The 20,648-nt window shown below is 64.7% G+C and overlaps 1 protein-coding gene across 1 annotated transcript in view; it reads right to left on the reverse strand.

Moving 5' to 3' along the window:
• ESPN (espin) overlaps nucleotides 1-20,648 on the reverse strand; it is an 84,653-nt gene that overhangs the window by 63,002 nt on the left and 1,003 nt on the right. Inside the window, exon 2 of the mRNA XM_089773057.1 lies at nucleotides 12,229-12,422. Coding sequence (XP_089629183.1) covers nucleotides 12,229-12,422 — 194 coding nt within the window. The remainder of the gene's footprint in view (nucleotides 1-12,228; nucleotides 12,423-20,648) is intronic.

The raw sequence follows: 20,648 nt of genomic DNA on the forward strand, positions 1-20,648 counted from the left end.
CCTAGGCATCGCCCCGCTGGGAAGGTGGGTTCTCCCGTCCCTCTGCGAGGAGGCGAACTTTACCCCCGTCGGGGCCTGGCAAGGGCGGCTCCAGCGCAGGGCGAAGGGAATCCGGAGCCCCCGGAGCTGGGCGCCCTTCCCTGTCTGCACGTCGCTGCTCCGCCAGCCAGCGTGGGAGGCTCAGCACCGCTGGGGCAGGGCCCAGTGCCGGGGGCTGCCTGCCGCTGGGACAAACGGCCAGGGCCACGGTCCCCCCCGGTCCAGGCTCCGGCCAGGCCGTGCCAGCGGATACGAGGCGGGCGGCTCGCAGGAGGGGAGAGCTGCCCCTTCCTTGCCCAGGGCCCCAGGCTGGGGGCCCTCCCTCCCCGCCCCGGCGCTGCTCCCCTGCCTCCGTCTCGTCTGGCCGGAGCCGCGTCCCCCCAGCAGAGCTAGGAGGGGCGGGGTAACCCGGGATCACCGCCCGCCCGGTCCCCGTCCCCGCGCCCAGACCCCTGCCCTGCCGGGTTGCCATAGCGATCCCAACACAACGGAAACCAGCGGCTGGGCCCGATCCCACTGGCCAAGCTGATTAAGAATTAACGAGACAAAGCCTGCAGCTCGAGCCTGGGCGGGGGAGGGGGTTAGATATGCAGATTAGGGGCCAGCCCAGGAGTCCCCCCTGCTCCCGGGGGGCTGGACCCACCCCAAGGGGTCGGAGGCTGCCAGCCCCTGTCTCCCGTACCCACGTCACGTCTGGGCTGGGCTGTGTCCGGGAGAAGCGATAACCCCCCGTTCTACGGGCTGGCGGGGTCTCGTCTTGCTGCGGACGGGGCGCAGGCCTGGGGGGTCCCTGACGCGCCCCCCGATTCATGTCATGGTTCACGCTGGATGCCGTCTCTGGGCTGGGGGGGCTCCGCGTGTGGGCAGGAGCCGGCCCATGTCCCCAGAAGCCAAGCGGGGGGCTTCACCCCACTTCTGCCCAGGCCCAAGCGGACCTGCCTCGCCGGGGCAGAAGTAGCTGGGCCGAGAGGGGCGGGCGCGGAGGGGCCCTGCTGGCCGGCTCGGGTCCGTTTCGGGGCCCACTGTACCCTGCAAGGAAGGAGCCGTGAGAAATACGGGAGGCAGACGGCCCTTGGCATTGGAGTCAGCCGGCAGGTCCCCCGCCCCCAGCAATCTGGCAGCTGGGCTCAGACGGGTGCCAAGTACTGGGCACCTCCCACTGCTCAGGGCCCGGGACTGCCCACTTGTCGCGAGTGCCTCCCCTTGTGCCAGGGCACAGAGGGCAAGGTGGCACCAGCATCCCCAGCAAAGGGGACCCTCCTGGTAACTCCGTCAGGAGACGCCCAAGGCGGGGCTGCCCTGGCCCAGACACAGACTAGGCAGCTGCGTAGGGCACCCTTCCATTTGGGGCACTGCTGGGTCTTAATGCCCCCCTCCCTTCCCATCCCGGTCGTGGCTCTGCCTCCTCTGGCGAGGGGCTAGTTGCTTCACAGAGCCGGCGGAAGAGCGAGGGGGGTCGGAGAGCAGCCTTCAGCTCCCTGCAGGGGGTTCCAGGGAGGCTGGCGAGAGGCTGGTCTCAGGGGCGGCAGGTGGCAGAATGAGGAGCAATGGGCTCAAGTCACAGGGGGGGAGGTCTAGGTTGGAGATTAGGAAAAACGATTTCCCTAGGCGGGTGGGAAGCGCTGGGATGGGTTCCCTAGGGAGGGTTGGAATCTCCATCCCTAGAGGTGTTTAAGTCTCGGCTTGACCAAGCCCTGGCTGGGCTGATTGAGTTGGGTTGGTCCTGCCTTGGGCGGGGGGCTGGACTCGACTCCTGAGGTCTCCTCCAGCCCTGGGATTCTACATCTCTCCCCCTCCCCAGCTGACCCCAGCGAGGGGAGAACACTGGATGGGGAGGGGGGCGGAGAAGAGAGGGGCCAGGCGACCCTCTTACCTGGGGGAAGACAATGGCCAGGGGAGGGGCTGTTGCTGGGGATCTTGGAGGCTCTGCTGGGAGACGGGGGCTGTTTTTGGGGACTGAGGGCAGAGCAGGTAGGACTCAGCTGGCTGCAGGGGGGGGCTGACGTGGGGGCTGAGGCCCAGGCCGACTGGCCGGAGGGATCCGTTGCTGTTCAAAGCTCGATAAACCCGCCTGTTTGGTGCTGGCTGATAGTCGCTCTGGCGCTATTCCCTCTGGGAGCGGAGGCCCCGGGGGCCAGAGGAAGGGGACCCCTCGGGGGGCTCATGGCGGAGGCAGGCGGCTGACGGGCCTGAGAGGCACCGTCCCAGAGGCGGAGGGGCAGACCCCCAGGTGTGAGTGGGCCCCCCGAGAGAGGGTCGCTGCACTGGAGCGGACTCCCTGAGAAAGGGCCGTCTCGCTGCTGCTGGAGAGGAGGGGGCTCCCGCACTGGAGGGGGGCGTCCGCCCAGGAGCCGAGGGGCCAAGTGTGGCGCCACCTGTGAGCCGTGACACCAGGTGCCCTACACAGTTGCACATGCCTGGGGACGGCCCTGCAATTCGGCCCTGTGCTCTCGAGGTCCCTGCATTTCGACGATTCTATGGAAAAAAGCAACAAGGGGAATATGGGCGGGTCAGTCCTCCCGCGTGTGCAGAGGTGCCTGTGCTCGGGGTGCGAGAGCCGCTGGGGGAAGCGCAGTGGGGCAGGCGCTGAGGAGTGTGAGGGCCGAGTGGCTTGGCTGGGTCAGTTGTCTCCAACCTTTTCAGGCAAAAGATCACTTTTTGAATTCAAGTGCAGGCCAAGATCTACCTCAAATATAAACCCCCTGGCCCCGCCTCCTTCCCGCCCCTTCTCCGAGGCCCCGCCCCATCTCACTCCATCCTCCCTCTCTTGCCCATCCTCACAAACTTTCCCCAGGCTGGGGCAGAGGGTTGGGGGGCAGGCTCTGGTCTGGAATGAAGGGATCTGGAGTGTGGGAGGGGCTCTGAGCTGCTTTTGGGGAGGGCAGTTGGGACGTAGGAGGGGGGTCTAGGTGCAGGCTCTGGGACAGCGTTTGGATGCAGGGGTGCTCCAGGGGGTTCATGACGGGTAGGAGCTGGGGATGTGGGCTCCAGCAGGGCACTGCATTCCTCCGGTGGCTCCTGGGTGGGGGTGCCATGGGGCTAAGGCAGGCTCACCCCTACCCTGGCCCTGGACCACTCCGAAAAGCAGCCAGCAAACTCCATCCCCAGTCCTGTTGTGCCCCCCTCTGCTCTGTGGAGAAAGGACACAGCGTGGGAGGGGGGCACCCTGACACCAGCGCCCTCCTCTCCCTCCCCTGCCCTGCGCAGAAAGCAGGAGGCTCCCAGGGGAGGGGCAGCTCCAAGGCAGAGGGCAGGAGATGCGCAGCCGTGGGGGGAGGGGCGGCTGAAGTGCTGCACTCGATAGCCTCTTGGCCAAACCAGTCAGGATCCCCTGTCCAAGGCTCCAAGATCGACTGGTAGATCCCGATCGACTGGTTGGTGCCCAGTGCCCTGGGTGCAGGGAGGGGCCTGGTGCTGGCCCTGTGAAATCCACCCAGTTGCAACCACTTTTCGAGCTCTGACAAGCAGGCCCCAAACGCCCAGGCAGCATGGAGGAGGAGGAGGAGGAGGAGGAGGGGGAGGGAATCTGACGGGGATGCAGAAGGTGGGGCAGCGGCAAGGCCAGGTGATGGGCCACAGGGGGTGGGCAGGAGTCAGGCATGTGCGAGTAGGGTGGGGGAGTGATGGGGACACAAGAGTCCGGAGCAACTACAGACCCCTCCTGCCCTGGGCATGGAATGGAATCCGGGAAAGCTGCGGCTCATCACCCTCTCGCGCTGGCCCACACGGAAGGTAAAAACCTTCTACTGCTACCGGTTGCTGACTGCCTCAAGCGCACAGAGGAACCTGGCTTCTGGCATTCCCTGGCTTCTGCGGGCTCCGCTCTGCAGCCCTGAATGGCCTGGCCACCTGGCGTGGGTCTGCGGTATCCATCCAAGCCCCTGCCGCCCCCACGCCGCTTGCCGCTGCCTCCCACCTGCGAGCCGGTGCTGCAGCTCCCCCAGATCGAATGTCAGGGCTCTGTAATGGAGCCGCCAGCGAGCAGAAGGTGCTGCGAGCCCAGTGAGCTCACCAGGTAAATAATTGATGGGATTTCTTAGCCAGCGGAGAAGCGAGTGCAGGAGAAGCGTGGCATTGCACGCCACGGGCCTGCGACTGAGCCGGGGTAATTAACAGCCTCCGTGGCAAAGCACAGGGACCCTTCTTCTGCTGGGGGAGGGGGCTGTGAAGTCTTTTCCCACTGATAAGGGGGGACGTGGGGGACTGTCATATCACTTGCATGGATTTCACTGGGAGTCTGAACCCAAACGGCTCTCCAGCCGTTCCCAGGGAGCCCCAACCCCGGCCCTACAGCTGACCTGCCTCGCTTCGCCCTTCCCCTCGCCAAGCCACGCCAGGGGTCTCCGAGCTTGCCCCTCGCCCGTCTGGGCTCAAGCGTCGCCCCGCAATCGGCGCAGCATTCCCAGCCTCGGCCTGCTCCGCCCCACCACAGACGCCGCCCGCCCAAGACACTGTAATCCACGCGGCGTGCTGGTATGCACCTGCCCGGGCTAGTGGGGCTGGGCCTGCGTCCCTGGGCTGGCCGCAGCGTGGAGCAGGAATGGGCCAGGGCTCTCGCTTGAGCAGGACGCTACGTGCTCGGTGGGGAGACCCTCCGCAGCTCATGGGACCTGGAGCCCGGGTCTGGAGGGCAGTCGGGCGCACGAGTGAGCGGCAGCTGCTGCAGGGCTGTCCCTGCTCTGTGGCCGCAGCTTGGCGCATGAAGGGGAACGCTCACACGGCCGTGTCGGCCTGGCAGGTGCGCCTGCCCCGGAGCTCGTCTCCGGTCCTACCGGCCTGAGCGCGCCTGCCCCGGAGCTCGTCTCCGGTCCTACCGGCCTGAGCGCGCCTGCCCCGGAGCTCGTCTCCGGTCCTACCGGCCTGAGCGCGCCTGCCCCGGAGCTCGTCTCCGGTCCTACCGGCCTGAGTGCGCCGCAGCCCCGGAGCAGTGATGCTGCCGAAGTACACGGCCTGGGGCAGGTTTAAAGGATGGGCACAGAACAGCCCCGAAGAGAAGACAGCTGCTTCGGAGCAGGCACGCCGGGTGAATCCCCTTTGATGGGCACACCGCGCGGGACAGCCAGAAGCATTCGCCCATAGTCTGGGTTTCCACCGAAAAGGGAAAAGTGCCCTGACCTGTCCCTGGCTGATAAAACCGGAGCCGGGGTTTATACCCGGGCAGCAGGCCCTGCAAACCACCCGGGGCAACGCGGAAACTGCCGTGCCACGTACCACGCGCTGGCGCCTGCCCGGTGCCCCTTCTGCTCCTTTGTGTCCCTCCGCTCCGCAATGCTGGTGCCCCGAGCCAGCGCGGCCGAGAGAGACTCTGCAGAGCACAGCCCCAGGGGGGCGCCCTCTGGCCCCTTCCCTAGTGTCACGTTACTGAGTTGGAGGGAAGCAGCCAGATCGCTGCTGCACCCCTAGGTGGGGGTGTTGCCCCCAGAAATTGGTGTGGGGGGAGCCATGTGGGGTATTGAATGGGAGATTATTGTTTGTTGATCTTATGTACGCTATTTATGTGAGTGTATAATGTCTGTGTGTGTAGGTAGGAATCTGTAATTTGTGTGGAAGCTGAATATTTCTGTGAATGTGGTTGAGCATGGCTATGGACAGGATGAGTAGCAAAGCCCTGTGGAACAATGGCCCTTGATGGCCCAAAGACACACCTAAAGCAGGAGGGCGGAGACCCAAGAGCTGCCAGCAGAGAGGCTGAGGACCAGGTGACCTGCTACATACTAGAAGAGGCCAGGAAGGGTATAAAGAGGCCATGTGGTCGATGCCATTTTGTTCTCAGCTCAGCACTTCATCCCAGAGGCAGCACTGCAGGGATTGAAGAGCCCGGAAGACCTGTGAACCCATCCTGATCGCAGGATGTGCAATAAGGACTTTTAACCAGCAGCTGCAACATCTCTGCTAGAGCCTGCATCGAGGACTGGGAGATTCGGTGCATGTAACGTACTGTACTTTAATAACCTTACTCTCAGGCTTTTCTTTCTTGTGTTAATAAACCTTTAGTTTTAGATTCTAAAGGATTGGCCCAGCGTGATTTGTGGGTAAGATCCAGAGGGTAAATTGACCAGGGATCTGTGGCTGGTTTCTTGGAACCGGACAGGACTTGTTCGGGGTAGGTGGGATTGGGTGCTAGGACCCCCCACCTGTGTATAGGCCCGGGGCCATCTGGGGCACGGATATTGCTGGGGTGTCGGAGGGGTTTTGCTCGGGAGGCTTCAGGCAGGCAGCTGAAGCGCTCTGTGAGACTGGTTTGTGGCCTGTTTGGAGAGGTCGCCAGTCAGGGGGACTGTAAAGAGCCCCGGATTTGAGCAATTCGCCCTGAGCGGACGCCCTAAGCTGTGCCCAGACACGGCCCGGTCCGTCACACCTAGGTCGCCCCCCAGCCTCGGTCACGGTGGCCAGGCACCATCGCTGTGCCCTAGACGCCAGGCTCAGGAGGGCAGGGCTGGACGCTCTAGACCGGGTCAGCTTCAAGCCAGAAAGCGCCTGGTTCTCACTGGGCCTGGCTCTTCCAGAGGACAAAGCGGCCGGAGCCAGCCCATCCCATCAGACCCCTCGGGCACGCTGGAGGGGCCTCAGCCTTCCCCCGCGCCGGCTCCTCAGCAGCGTATGGAGAATTCAGGGGAGGAGGGGCAATGGGAGGGCCCCTGCGTCAGCAATCAGAACCGCGGGACCCCACGTCACCGGCGCAGTGAACCCCAGGCTGTCCCACGTGCTTGTCTCCCTGGCAGCCGGCCCGGGCTGAGCAAGCTCAGGCTCCGTCGCGATCTGCTGGGGGAAGGGACCCAGGCAGGGAGGCAGCAGGGAGCCCTGAGCAGCTGGGTCTGGAGAGGCAGAGGCTGGGGGCAGCGGGAGGGCGCTGGGGCTTGGCGGTCGGGAGGCCCACAGCAGGCCCTGGCTGCAGGAAGCCCTGCTGGGTGGAGGTTTGGCATGTAAAGGGCTTGGAGGATGTTCTCCCGCTTCCACCAGCCTGGCCAGCCCTCCTGGCTTAGGTGACCCTCTCAGCATCCTCCATGGGCCCCTCCAGCCGCCCGCTCCGTCCCCAGGGGAAATCCAGGGGGGAGTTCTGGGCCCCAGAGGGCCAAGTGACGCCTGCCAGCCCATCGAGTGGGGCGGGGCTGGCTGGGTGTGCCCTGCGCAGCAGCCTGCCAGCAGCCAGGGACGAGATAGTGACCCCAGGGCCCTGTCCAGTCCTGAGCACTGCGCTGCCCGTCAGCTGGGAAACGTGGCAGCCCCACCCGGCGTGGCGCAAGGCTCGCCCTGTCCCTGCCCAGCGCACACGGAGACCCATGGGGGAGCACCACAGAGAGGCCCATCAGGGAGCAGAGGCGGCCTCTGGCAAGCTGCATCCAGACACTCCTGGGATCCCAGGGCAGGAAGAGCCCCCCAGGAGCAGGACCAACCTCGCCTCAGTCATCCCAGCCAGGACCACGGCCAGCCGGGACTTACACACCTCCAGGGACGGGGATTCCCCCCCCCCAGGGAACCCAGCCCAGCGCTCCCCCCCCCCCAGGAAACCCAGCCCAGCGCTCCCCCCCCCCCCCAGGAAACCCAGCCCAGCACTCCCCCCCCCCCAGGGAACCCAGCCCAGCGCTCCCCCCCCCCAGAGAACCCAGCCCAGCGCTCCCCCCCCCCCAGGAAACCCAGCCCAGCGCTCCCCCCCCCCCAGGAAACCCAGCCCAGCGCTCCCCCCCCCCCAGGAAACCCAGCCCAGCGCTCCCCCCCCCCAGGGAACCCAGCCCAGCGCTTCCCCCCCCCCAGGGAACCCAGCCCAGCGCTTCCCCCCCCCCCAGGGAACCCAGCCCAGCACTCCCCCCCCCAGGGAACCCAGCCCAGCGCTCCCCCCCCCCCAGAGAACCCAGCCCAGCGCTCCCCCCCCCCAGGGAACCCAGCCCGGCGCTCCCCCGCCCCCAGGGAACCCAGCCCAGCGCTTCCCCCCCTCCCCAGGGAACCCAGCCCAGCGCTCCCCCCCCCCCCCAGGGAACCCAGCCCAGCGCCCCCCCCCCAGGGAACCCAGCCCAGCGCTTCCCCCCTCCCCAGGGAACCCAGCCCAGCGCTTCCCCCCCCCCCCAGGAAACCCAGCCCAGCGCTTCCCCCCTCCCCAGGGAACCCAGCCCAGCGCTTCCCCCCCTCCCCAGGGAACCCAGCCCAGCGCTTCCCCCCCTCCCCAGGGAACCCAGCCCAGCGCTTCCCCCCCTCCCAGGGAACCCAGCCCAGCGCTTCCCCCCCCCCCAGGGAACCCAGCCCAGCGCTCCCCCCCCCCCCCAGGAAACCCAGCCCAGCGCTCCCCCCCCCCCAGCCCAGCCCCCTCCCCAGGGAACCCAGCCCAGCGCTTCCCCCCCCCCCCCAGGGAACCCAGCCCAGCGCTTCCCCCCCCCCCCAGGGAACCCAGCCCAGCGCTTCCCCCCCCCCCCCCAGGGAACCCAGCCCAGCGCTTCCCCCCTCCCCAGGGAACCCAGCCCAGCGCTTCCCCCCCCCCCCCAGGAAACCCAGCCCAGCGCTTCCCCCCTCCCCAGGGAACCCAGCCCAGCGCTTCCCCACCCACCTAGGGAAATCGCTTTCCCTAATTTCCAACCTAGACCTCCCCCACTGCAACTTGAGCCCATTGCTCCTTGTTCTGCCATCTGCCCCACTGGGACCAGCCCCTCTCCATCCTCTGTGGACCCCCCACAGGGAGCTGCAGGCTGCTCTCCGACCCCCTCGCTCTTCTCCTCTCAGACTGAACAAACCCGAATCCCGCAGCCTCTGCTCATCGGCCATGCGCTCCAGCCCCCGCGGCGTTTCCCCTCCGCTGGCCCCTCTCCCGTGCGCCCACATCCCTTCTGTAGCGGGGCCAGAGCCCGACACGACACTCCAGCTGTGGCCCCCGGCGCCGAAGGGAGGGGGCTGTTACCCCGCACCCCGATTGTCCAGCAGCCGCCTCCCCGGCCAAGGGCCGCTCTGTCTCCACCAGCACCGGGGAAGCGCTGGGCTTCCTGCCGCTGCCGCACGGCCCCGGGCCTCACCTCGCCTGCCCCGCCCCCGCAGGACGCCCGTGCTGGGCTGGGCGCATGGCGGTGCCCAGCCCGCCCGCTAGGGAACGCGCCGCTTGCTCCGGGGCCGTGACAGGAAAATGGGGAGGGTGGAACCGGCTTTGGCACCGGCTCCCGTGCAGTGAAAGGCCCCAGCCCGTGCACAGACACCAGCACATCTGGCTCACATGGCTGCCCCGCCCTGGCTCACGCCCTGCCTGCCAGATGCGTATGGTCCCTGGTGCCAGCCTCATCATCACCTGCAGCCCTGGCTCGGCGGGGCGGGCTCTGGCCCGGAGTAACTCTGGGAGGGGCTGACTCTGGCCTGCCCCAGGCTGCCGCTGCCTGGGAGCTTGCTGCTCTGCTGCCGAAACTGGCTCAGGGCCAGAGGTGGCTGCATTTTGGATGCTGTTATGGGGGGGGGTATTCGGTTCCCCTCTCCCATTTGGCAAGAAGCTGTCTGCGGAGAGCCCCACAGCCTGCGGCGAAGTGCGCGGGGTATTTATAGCCCCAGCATCACAGGAAATCAGATTAGAGGAGGTGTAATCCGCGGGGCACAGAGCCGTGCGTTTGGGTGACCTGCTTTTCTCCCCACCATCGGTTTACACTTGCTCTGGCGCCCCGGCCTGCACGCCGGTTCCACACCCCACAGGGGCCCGTCAGGAGCTGGAAGCCCCTTCCCCTGGCGCGAGAGAATGCAGCTATTTCGGGGACAGACGTCTCTGTATTTTAATCACCAGGTGGGAGCATTAAGCCTGGGACGGGGTCATGGCCAGAGAAGAGAGATTACGGCGCAGGTGAAATTCGCCCCCGCGCCAAGGGCCGTCCCGCGTCTGGGCCGCGCTCTCAGGGCGTGTGGCGTTTCCGGCTCACTACGCCGTGCGCCGTCGCCACACGCGGATGGCCTCGCAGCCACGGGCACCGCTCCTGGGAAGCCCCGATGGAGAGCTGGGGGTGGAGCAAGTGCTAAGCCCCCGAGAGCAGGACTCAGGCTGGCCGGGCCATAAGCAGCACTCGCTGGGCGCCGGGCTGGCTAGGACTGGCCCGCGGCCTGGCCTCTCCCCAGACACCCTGGGATTCTGACCTTACTCTGGAATATCCAGGGGGAAACACCCCACTGCCCTGGGTGTGACCGTGCAGAGAACGCGTCCCCTGCCCACGCGCCGCGGCCCACAGCCCCTCCACAACAGCCGGCCTGTCTCGCCGCACATCTGAGCAGCCTGTCTCCTCCCGCAGGGCCGCCTCAGCCATTTACATAACTATGGGCCAGACAAAGGGCCTGTGTTATCACCCTGCTCCAAAGGCGCAGGCCACAAACCCCCTCAGCCGCGCTGGCGAGAAGGAGCAACATTTCCATCACCAGAGCGCACCCGGCCCCTCGCCCTTTGTTAGGGGTAATAAAGAATGCAGGTTTGACTTCCCGCTGCGATAAAGCTGTCACGGCCCCAGCCAGCCCCGGTGTCACAAAGGTTTCTCAGCAGCAACGCTGCGTGTTGAGTGGCAGAGCGAGAGCAGCCCCGGCATGCGTGCGTGCGAGCGAGAGTGCAAGCGAGAACAGCCCCAGCGTGCATGTGAGTGAGCGAGAGCAGCCCCGGCATGCGTGCGTGCGAGCGGGCGTGCGAGCGAGAGCAGCCCCGGCATGCGTGCGTGCGAGCGGGCGTGCGAGCGAGAGCAGCCCCGGCATGCGTGCGTGCGAGCGGGCGAGAGCAACCCCGGCATGCGTGCGTGCGAGCGGGCGTGCGAGCGAGAGAGGCCCCGGCATGCGTGCGTGCGAGTGGGCGTGCGAGCGAGAGCAGCCCCGGCATGCGTGCGTGCGAGCGGGCGTGCGAGCGAGAGCAGCCCCGGCATGCGTGCGTGCGAGCGAGAGTGCAAGCGAGAACAGCCCCAGCGTGCATGTGAGTGAGCGAGAGCAGCCCCGGCATGCGTGCGTGCGAGCGGGCGTGCGTGCGAGAGCAGCCCCAGCATGCGTGCGTGAGCGAGCATGCGAGCGAGAGCAGCCCCGGCATGCGTGCGTGCGAGCGGGCGTGCGAGCGAGAGCAGCCCCGGCATGCGTGCGTGCGAGCAGGCATGCGAGCGAGAGCAGCCCCAGCATGCGTGCGTGCGAGCAGGCATGCGAGCGAGAGCAGCCCCGGCATGCGTGCGTGCGAGCGGGCGTGCGAGCGAGAGCAGCCCCGGCATGCGTGCGTGCGAGCAGGCATGCGAGCGAGAGCAGCCCCAGCATGCGTGCGTGCGAGCGGGCGAGAGCAGCCCCGGCATGCGTGCGTGCGAGCGGGCGTGCGAGCGAGAGCAGCCCCGGCATGCGTGCGTGCGAGCAGGCGTGCGAGCGAGAGCAGCCCCGGCATGCGTGCGTGCGAGCAGGCATGCGAGCGAGAGCAGCCCCGGCATGTGTGCGTGCGAGCGAGAGCAGGCCTTTCATCCGCATGAGGACCAGGCAGCACTTCTCGCTGCCAAGTGCTGTGAGAAGCATCAGTCAGGATGGGGCCGCTCGCAGAGGACAGGACCAAAGGGAAGCAAAAGGCTCGTGGTGCAGCCGGCCGGCGCCAGGCACACCCAGTTCTCCGCTCTGGCAGCGTTTCCCACGCACCTTGCCCAGGTGCAAGCGGCGACAGCGAGGCCCCATGGACTGGGGCATCGGCGCTTGCACCGCCGTGTAATCACTGCCCACACCAGAGCCCCAAAGCACGTCTGATGTGAATCCCGACACTGGCCACTACGGGTCCCTTAGTATTTCTCCCCAGCCGTGCCCACGGCGCACCAGGCCGCCTGGGCTGCGAGGAATTCGCACGCCAAGAGCAGGTGCTGGGATTCTAGACCCAGAGCCCAAGGAGCCGTGCCGGGGTGAGGGGACCCTTTGCCTGGTTCACAAATCCAAGCGTCAGCCGACAACTGTACCCCTGTACAAACGGGGAGTCACAAATCCGCACGTTCCCAGGAGGTCTCGCCCTGGCTGACTCGGCAGCTGGGACAGATTCGGTTTTGCTCCCGGCTGGAGGGCCAAGGGCCGGCGTGTGAGCGACGCTGTGGGTAGAGCGTGAGCAGTGAGGACTCCAGAAAGCCAGTCCTGGGGCCGGCTCGGTGGTGCGCAAGCTGCACCCAGCGGAGCGTGACAGCGGCCCTAGCTCTTCTGAGCCAGCTGACAGCAAGCGGCCAAGCTCCCTGCAACCCGCCCCCCCGAAAAGGCTCTCACCTGGGGCAGTGCGCTAAGAGGAGTCGCAAGGAAGGGAGGTCTCCTTTGGCTGCAGCATAGTGGAGAGGAAGCGCGCCCGTATCCGTGGCTCTCGTGGGGTCGCTGCCTCCAAAGCGCAGTAGCCAGTCCAGGACTTCGTGGTGCCCAAAGCGGGCGGCGAGATGCAGGACGGTGGCACCGGAATTGTCTGTGTCCTGCAGAATGACAGAGTTCCAGTCACCAGTGCGGCACAGGGCGGTGGCTCGCGGTGGCGCGCAGCACGGGGCGGCTTGCAGCAGCGGCTCATGGCTCGCGGCGGCGGCTCGCAGTGGCTCGCGGCACACGGGTTTGCTGGGCTGCACCTCCACAGGCTCACAGCTGTGCAGGGCCGGCCTCTCGCCCTGCCTCGTGCAGCGTTTCAGCAACGGCTGCGTGGGTGGGGCGGCCCAGTGGCAGCCTGCCCTCAGCGTGGCCTAGGAGTGGTCAGTAGCCGCTGAGATGAGTTCAGGGGATGCTCCGGGTTCCCTGTGGGAGAGCGTCGGCATCGCCCCCCCCCGACCTGCATTAAATAAACACAAGGCCCCTTTCGGGAGACTCAGCCCAGAGGCCAAAGGCTGGAGGAGGCATGAGGCCAGAGGGCAGGCCCACGGCAGGGCGGGGCTGGGGTCGGGAGGGTGGGGGGAAGGCTATAGAGGCCTTCGGTAGCCCGGAGCTCCTGGATGCAGGAGGGACGGGCAGCTGCAGGAGGACCCCGGCCAGGAAATGGGAAGGGTGGGGGTGCGGAGAGGGAGCAGCCCAGAGCTGCTAAAGCAACACCCAACCCAGTGTCCTGTATCCAAGGGAACGGGGATACCAGTGTGTGTGTGTCTGTGCGTGTGTGCCCCTGCGTGTGTCTGTGCGTGTGTGTGCCCCTGCGTGTGTCTGTGCGTGTGTGTGCCCCTGCGTGTGTCTGTGCGTGTGTGTGCCCCTGCGTGTGTCTGTGCGTATGTCTCAGGGGGGCAGAGACTGTGCCCTGGCTAGAAGCAGACACGGGCTATTGTGAGACGCTCTTGCCCCCCACTGCTCCCCTCTTGGTGCTGCTCCCGCCGTAACACCGTGCGCCCGCGCTCTGCACGTCCGAGCAGTGCCCACAGAGCCGGAGACACAGGGCTGGGCGTGCGGGGGTGTGTGCTGGGGAGGCCCGCTCCCTGGCCATCACCTTCAGCTGCCCGGAGCCAGACACAGCACAAAGCCCCTTCTGAAGGGCATCAGAGCAGGAGAGCGACAGATGTGCAGCCAGCTGTGCTCTACCTTCCCAGCTCTGCCAGGCTGATCTCTTCCATCCAGGCGCAGATTTTTTCCATGAATGTGCAGAATCAATTTTGTTATGTGCACTGAGATGTGCAGACGTGCACCACTGATACAAACAAACCCAGGCTGTGGGCGCGCTGCTAATCAGCTGGGCAGCATTTGACTCTCCTGAGCAACCACACGCGCGTGAGCAGCTTACAGGGAGCTCTGCTCACTGGTCTATTTGCATGCGAACAAGCTACTCCCTGGAATGAGAGATGGAACCAGGGCTTCAGAACAGCCCAGCCGCAGGTCTGGGACCTTCGCCCTCGGCAGGGAAACTTCAAACCCAAAACGAGCCAGACAGCTGGGGGGTGGGGGGGGAGAATCTGTGCCTAGCGCCAGGCCTGCTTGGAGCCCAAAGGAGACTCACATCCGAGAATAAGGTCGGACGCTCAGAGCTGAAGCCCCATCACTACGCACAGCCAGGGCCCCCGGCGCTGGCCTTGCTCCAGCATTGCAGCCTGTTAATTCTTCCCTCTTTGCATGGGGTGACTCAGCTCCCAACGGGCAACAACTTGGGCCGTCTGGGGAGCCGTGCACCACTCGGGCGCTCTGGGGAGCCGTGCACCACTCGGGCGCTCTGGGGAGCCGTCTGGGGAGCCGTGCACCACTCGGGCGCTCTGGGGAGCCATCTGGGGAGCCGTGCACCACTCGGGCGCTCTGGGGAGCCGTGCACCACTCGGGCGCTCTGGGGAGCCATCTGGGGAGCCGTGCACCACTCGGGCGCTCTGGGGAGCCGTCTGGGGAGCCGTGCACCACTCGGGCGCTCTGGGGAGCCGTGCACCACTCGGGCGCTCTGGGGAGCCATCTGGGGAGCCGTGCACCACTCGGGCGCTCTGGGGAGCCATCTGGGGAGCCGTGCACCACTCGGGCGCTCTGGGGAGCCGTGCACCACTCGGGCGCTCTGGGGAGCCGTGCACCACTCGGGCGCTCTGGGGAGCCATCTGGGGAGCCGTGCACCACTCGGGCGCTCTGGGGAGCCGTGCACCACTCGGGCGCTCTGGGGAGCCGTCTGGGGAGCCGTGCACCACTCGGGCGCTCTGGGTAGCCGTGCACCACTCGGGCGCTCTGGGGAGCCGTCTGGGGAGCCGTGAACCACTCGGGCGCTCTGGGGAGCCGTCTGGGGAGCTGTCGGGGCAGCCAGAGCGCCCCTGCGAGCAGTGAAAGGGGCCGAGGAGAGCGGCGAGGAGAGCAGCGACCCGTCAGGCTCACCGACTTATCCATCTTAGGCAACAAGAAACCTTTTCCATCGCCATGTGCTCACACTGCCTGGCCTGGCCCTGGCCCTCCAGCTCTGCCCTGTACAAGCTCCCCCAGCCCCTCCCGGACGGCTCACGGCAACCCAACCTCACCAGAACCGAGCGGGCAGGCCGGAATGGGCTCTCCCCGCCACGCTGCACCACCCGGCACTGCTGCCACGTCAGGTGACGATTGCAAGTCTTGTGATACTGGGTGTTTGAAGGACCCAGCTGCAAGAGTCAGGTGATTTATTCGGGGGAGGGGGGAGGGGTCTGCGCTTTCATTAACAGGCAGGAAGCTTCTAGCCCAGGTGGCTGGGAGCGAAACTTGGCCGCGAGCCCTGAGCGCGCCATAAGGCCAGACGACCCTGCCCGTGCGACTCCCTCCGAGGGGCGGGATGTTGAAGCTGGCCTCGTGAGCGCCAGAGCCCGACGCACGACTCCCGAATGCAGGGAGTTGGCAATTGCACGCTCAGCCTCTCGTGCCGAGACACGCGCGGGGCCGTCGCCACCCGCTGCAAAACCTCCCTGCGAACACGGCGGGGCTCTTGGACACCCAGCGACAGGCCGGCCCGAGGAGCCTGCAGCCTGGGACGGCCTGGGCAAGCCACTGGCACGTATCACCTCTCACCAGAGGGCACCCGTGGGAGCTTGCGCCTGTCACCCCCTAGCTACAGCCCCGGCTCGGACAATTCGCCGATTGTTCCTCCTGGGCACTGGCCTGCCCCCGCCGGGCCCCGCGCCAGGGGAGCTGGCATGTTCCCCGCAGCCAGAGCGGAGAGCAATGCTGAGCTGGCTGCCGGGCAGGCGGTCGCCTGGTTACGCACAGCCCCGGCGGTCACAGCGCTCCCGACACCGTGGAGCAAACAGCAAATGGAATTCAGCCAAGATAGCGCCTCGTGGGGCTGACCTGCCCCCTGCTTCCTCATCTCCCCTGCTGCCCACAGCTGTGTCGCAACAGCCCACGTCTGCACCGCTCAAGCTGCAGCAGCGGCTCAGCCTTTCGGTGCCTGCTCCGACCGCGGCCCCGGGGAACGACCCATCGACGGAACGCAGCGGCCGGGCTCCCCGACAGCACGAGCCCCTTGGCACGGCCCCATGGGCATCTCAGCCCTGCGGCCACCCCCTGCGGCAGTCAGCGGGGCGCTTGCCCTTGGCGTCAGCAATGTCTGGGCCACCCGGAAACACCGCGCCCAGCCTTGGGGCGGTTTCATCGGATCCCCGAACGCTGACGGCAGCCACCCACTGATTAGCAGGGTGCCCACAGTCAGTGTTCCTGCTGGTGGTGCCCCTCCGCACCTGCCTCAGTGCACACAACAAAATTCACTCTGCACATGAATGGAAAAAATGGTCTGACTCCATGAACCCGCTGCCGAGCTCGGTCCCATCTACCGGCAGGAGCCCTGGGCACTGACAACGGGACGGGCTGAGTACAAACTAGGTTGAGTGCCACTGAATTGCCACGTCCGCGCCCCATCACCCGTGTGCAGTGCGATGGCTCGGGGGCCAGTGGGCTGCAGGGAGGGAATTTCAGGGGTCACAGCATCAGTGAGGTGTCCGGTGGCACTCCCAGGAGCGGCACTAGGGCGTCTGCCATGGCCCAGCACACCAGCCTCGTAACTCAGGGCAGACGTCTGGAGGGGCAGGGCACGTCCCGCTGGATCCGGCCCCGAGGGAGCTCTGCACCCAGTGCGGGGATGTGACTCCTCACTCACGTCCTCTCGCTCTGCACCCCCTGCCCGCTGTGACACCGGCCTGCCACACCCCTCGCCCCCAGGGAACCTGCCCGGCCGGGAGGGACCCGGGATCAGCAGCAGGAGATGGGAGAAAGGCCAGGTGAGCAGGGGGCCTTTGGCCCAAGTCACTGCTTCTCCTCAGCCCACAGGCAACTGGCAACAGCTGGCTGAGCCCGTTACGCTTGGCCCAGCCTGGCTGCCCAGAACCCTGGGAAAGCTCCGAGCCGCCTCAGCGATCCCAGCTGCGCTGCAGAAACCAACCCCCGGGGCCTGGCTTCCAAAGCTCCCAAGCAGCCACTGCCAATGCCACCACGAGTCGTCCTGTCCAGAGACACAAGCACAGTCAGGCGGGGTCAGACCCAGGGTCCTGGCTGCCCAGTGCCCAGTGCCGGGTGCCCCAGAGACAGTGAACAGAGCAAGGACTCATCCAGTGACCCTGCCCCTGTTGCCATTCCCAGCTGTGACAAACAGAGGCCAGGAACACCACCCTACCCACCCTGGCGAATAGCCATTGATGGATCTAACCTCCAGGAATCTAGCTAGTGCTTCTTTTGGACCCTGTTAAAGTCTTGGGCTTCACAACATCCTCTGGCAAGGAGTTCCACAGGTTGACTGTGTGTTTTGTACTTCCTTTTGTTTGTCTCAAACCTGCCACCTATTCATTACATTGAGTAACTCTTGTGTTATGGGAAGGAGTAAATAACATTGCCTGGAACGGGGTCGGCACTCACCTCCCACAAGACCCCCCTTTTTGGCTGCATACGCTTTCCTGCACTGCCTCAGTTTTAAAAGCCTTGTGGCTACTCAGCCCTCTGGCCAAGCCGCTCTCCCTTGTGCACAGTCACAAACCACTTCCAGGGTGCCCCTCTAACAGGGGCCCATCCCAGTGCCCTCTGCAGGGTCTTGAGTCCAGCACAGGCTCTCAGTCTGCTTCCCCACTCACGAGGAGAGCGGTGCCCCCAGAGTCTTATTATCAGTGGGAATAGGCCAATGGAGGGATGATAGGAGTTACTCTAGAGAACTTTCTGGGTGTCTGGCTGGTGAGTCTTGCCCACATGCTCAGGGTTCAGCTGATCGCCATATTTGGGGTCGGGAAGGAATTTTCCTCCAAGGTAGATTGGCAGAGGCCCTGGAGGTTTTTCGCCTTCCTCTGTAGCATGGGGCACAGATCACAGCTGGAGGATTCTCTGCATCTTGGGGCCTTCAAAGTATTTGAAGGCTTCAATATCTGAGATCTAGTGAGAGGATTATTCTGGGAGGGGTGGGTGAGATTCTGTGGCCTGCACTGTGCAGGGGGTCAGACTAGATGATCATAATGGTCCCTTCTGACCTTGAAGTCTGTGAGCTTTCCCTCCTCGAGGCAATGACCTAAACAGCTCCCCACTCTGAGCCATCCTTGGTTCCACCAGCCTTCAGGTCTGGGCTGCCCTGAGTCTTGCAGCTTCTTATATAGTCCCTCTGGCTCCTGATTGGCTGGGTGTTCCACAGCCACTCTAGCCTGCTGGGAGGACTTCTCTATGGCCTTAGGGCTTGATTCACCCTGTCTTCATTCCTTATTTACTCTTTCCACACCAGCCATACCTTTCTAGGCCTCTATCTTATCCCCCCTTAGTCTTTCCCAAGCTGAAAAGTCCCAGTCTTATTAGTGATAGAAATGTAGCCGTGTTAGTCTGGTGTAGCTGAAACAAAATACAGGACTATGCAGCACTTTAAAGACTAACAAGATGCTTTATTAGATGATGAGCTTTCGTGGGCCAGACCCACTTCCTCAGATCAAATAATGGAAGAAAATTGTCACAACCATATATACCAAAGCTTCCCCAATTATCACCTCTAATATCATTAGCTCACAGACATTTACCTCCTCCCCCCCCCCATCCCCTTTCTGTTCTGAAATTTGATTTGTCCTTTTCATATGTGTTCATTTTTTAATTGTATCCCTTGGTATATATGATCTGAGGAAGTGGGTCTGGCCCACGAAAGCTCATCACCTAATAAACCATCTTGTTAGTCTTTAAAGTGCTACATAGCCCTGTATTTTGTTCCAGTCTTATTAAACTCTCTTCTCCCGTTCCAAACCCCTGATCAATTTGGTTGCCCTTTTCTGAGCCTGTTCCAAAGCCAATAGATCTTTTTTGAGATGAGGCGACCACGTCTGCACGCAGGATTCAAGGTGCGGGCCATGGATGGCTAAAGAGGCAATACGATATTTTCAGTCTTGTTCTGTATTCCCTTCTGAATAATTCCCAACATCCGGTTTGCTTTTCTGCCTGCCGCTGCCCCGAGTGGATGTTTGCAAAGAACCATCTACAAGGACTCCAAGATCTTTCTTGTACTAAATTAACAGCTAATTTGGGCCTCTTCATGTTATATGGCGAGTTGGGATTACGGCTTGCAATGGGCATTACTTTGCATTTATCAGCATTGAACTTCCCCTGCCATTTTGTCGCCCAGGCACCCAGTTTTGTGAGGCCCCTCTGCAGCTGAAGAATTAACTATCTTGAGAAATGCTGCAGCATCTGCAAATGTGGCCACCTGCCTGATTACCCCTTCTCCAGAGCGTTTCTGAGCACACTGCTCGGGTCCTTAAGGAGGGGCTCAGGGCAGGGGGCTGGGAGTGGGGGGGGTGCAAGAGTCAGAGTCTGGGGTGAGGAGGGGCTCTGGGTAGGGGACTGTGGGGGCAGGGAGGCCCCCCAAGGATTCGTACCAGGGCTATTTGCTCTTCCCTCTGCTGCTCCTGTCAGGGAGCAAGAGCAAAGCGCACAGCTCGTCTGCCCCCTGTGCTCCCCACCAGAGCGAGGAGAGCAGCAAACGGCACTTTCCCCTCGCTCCCTGACCAAGGTGACCAGCCAGCAGTTCATGGTTTGCATGGCCCATCTGAGGAACTAGCCCCCAGCGGGAACGGGGAAGGTTATGATTTGGCGATTTGGCGTTGCCGCTGGGCCCTGAGCGCCATAGCCACGTGGGCCTGGCACTGGGAGTGACCCAGGGCCGCCAGGGAGCCCTGCAGGGCCAGGACTTTGCTTGGATTCCCCTTCAGCTGGTCTCTGCCGTGACTCGGGGCCAGCAGCCCAGGGGCGAGCGGCGGAGGGGCTCTGATCCTTTCAGCAAACGACGAGCCAGCGACTCCCGATCGGTCCCAGCCCCTGCGCAGGCAAGAGGCAGGGGAGCGTGCTGCACCAATGCTGGCGGGTGTTTGCAAGGCGCCCTGGAGCTGGCGAACAGCCCTCGGGACATGCCATGGCTGGTTGTGAGGACCCGCCCGGTGGGCCCCGGGACAGCCTGCCCACCAGCACCCCGCTTGGAAGCAGCAGGCAAGAGCGGAAGCTCGGGCTGCCCGGCAACACCGGGGCACGGCCATGAGCAGAGGGGCGGCAGAGCTCCCGGAGCAGGTCCCTGCCCTCTGTGCTTCGGCCCCTGCCTTTTGCGGCCTTGCCACGGAGGGCGGCGGCGCGCTGGGCCCAGGGCTGTGAGCACGACAAATGAGCATGTGGCTCACCCAGCATCACCTCGCGCGTCTGGGCCAGGGCTGGACCCGGCACCCCAGCCAAGCGCAGCGTGTGGGGCAGGAAGGGCAGGACCAGCCCCCCACCTGTCCTCAGGGCAGTGCCCTTAGCCTGTGTGGGGCTGGGGCACGGCTCACAGCCCGAGGCCAGGCAGAGACTGGGGGTGGGAGCCGGGGTGCGAATCCGGGAGGCGCTGGCCCCACTGCTCTCCTGCCAGCCCGAGCTCCAGCTCCCTCGAGGGAGCGACCGTCCCCTTCACCGAGGCAGCTACCTGGCACCCGCCATCCTGCCAGGGCCTCTGGCCTCCGGGGAAGCCGGCTCCTCTGCCACAGGCCACCACGTCCCCAAGAGCAAGATCAACTATCCCGTGTCCAGACACAGAGAGACAGACGCACACACACACCGACACACTTAGACACTCACACACAGACACACACACAAGCACACACACAGTCATAGACACACACAGACACACTTAGACACACACACACACAGACATGCACACACAGACACACACACACAGACACTCACACACACACACACAGACATGCACACACAATCATAGACACACACAGACACACTTAGACACACACACACACAGACATGCACACACAATCATAGACACACAC

The sequence above is a fragment of the Pelodiscus sinensis genome, chromosome 24 (assembly GCF_052426305.1).
Source record: "Pelodiscus sinensis isolate ZL-2025 chromosome 24, ASM5242630v1, whole genome shotgun sequence".
Classification (NCBI taxonomy): domain Eukaryota; kingdom Metazoa; phylum Chordata; order Testudines; family Trionychidae; genus Pelodiscus; species Pelodiscus sinensis.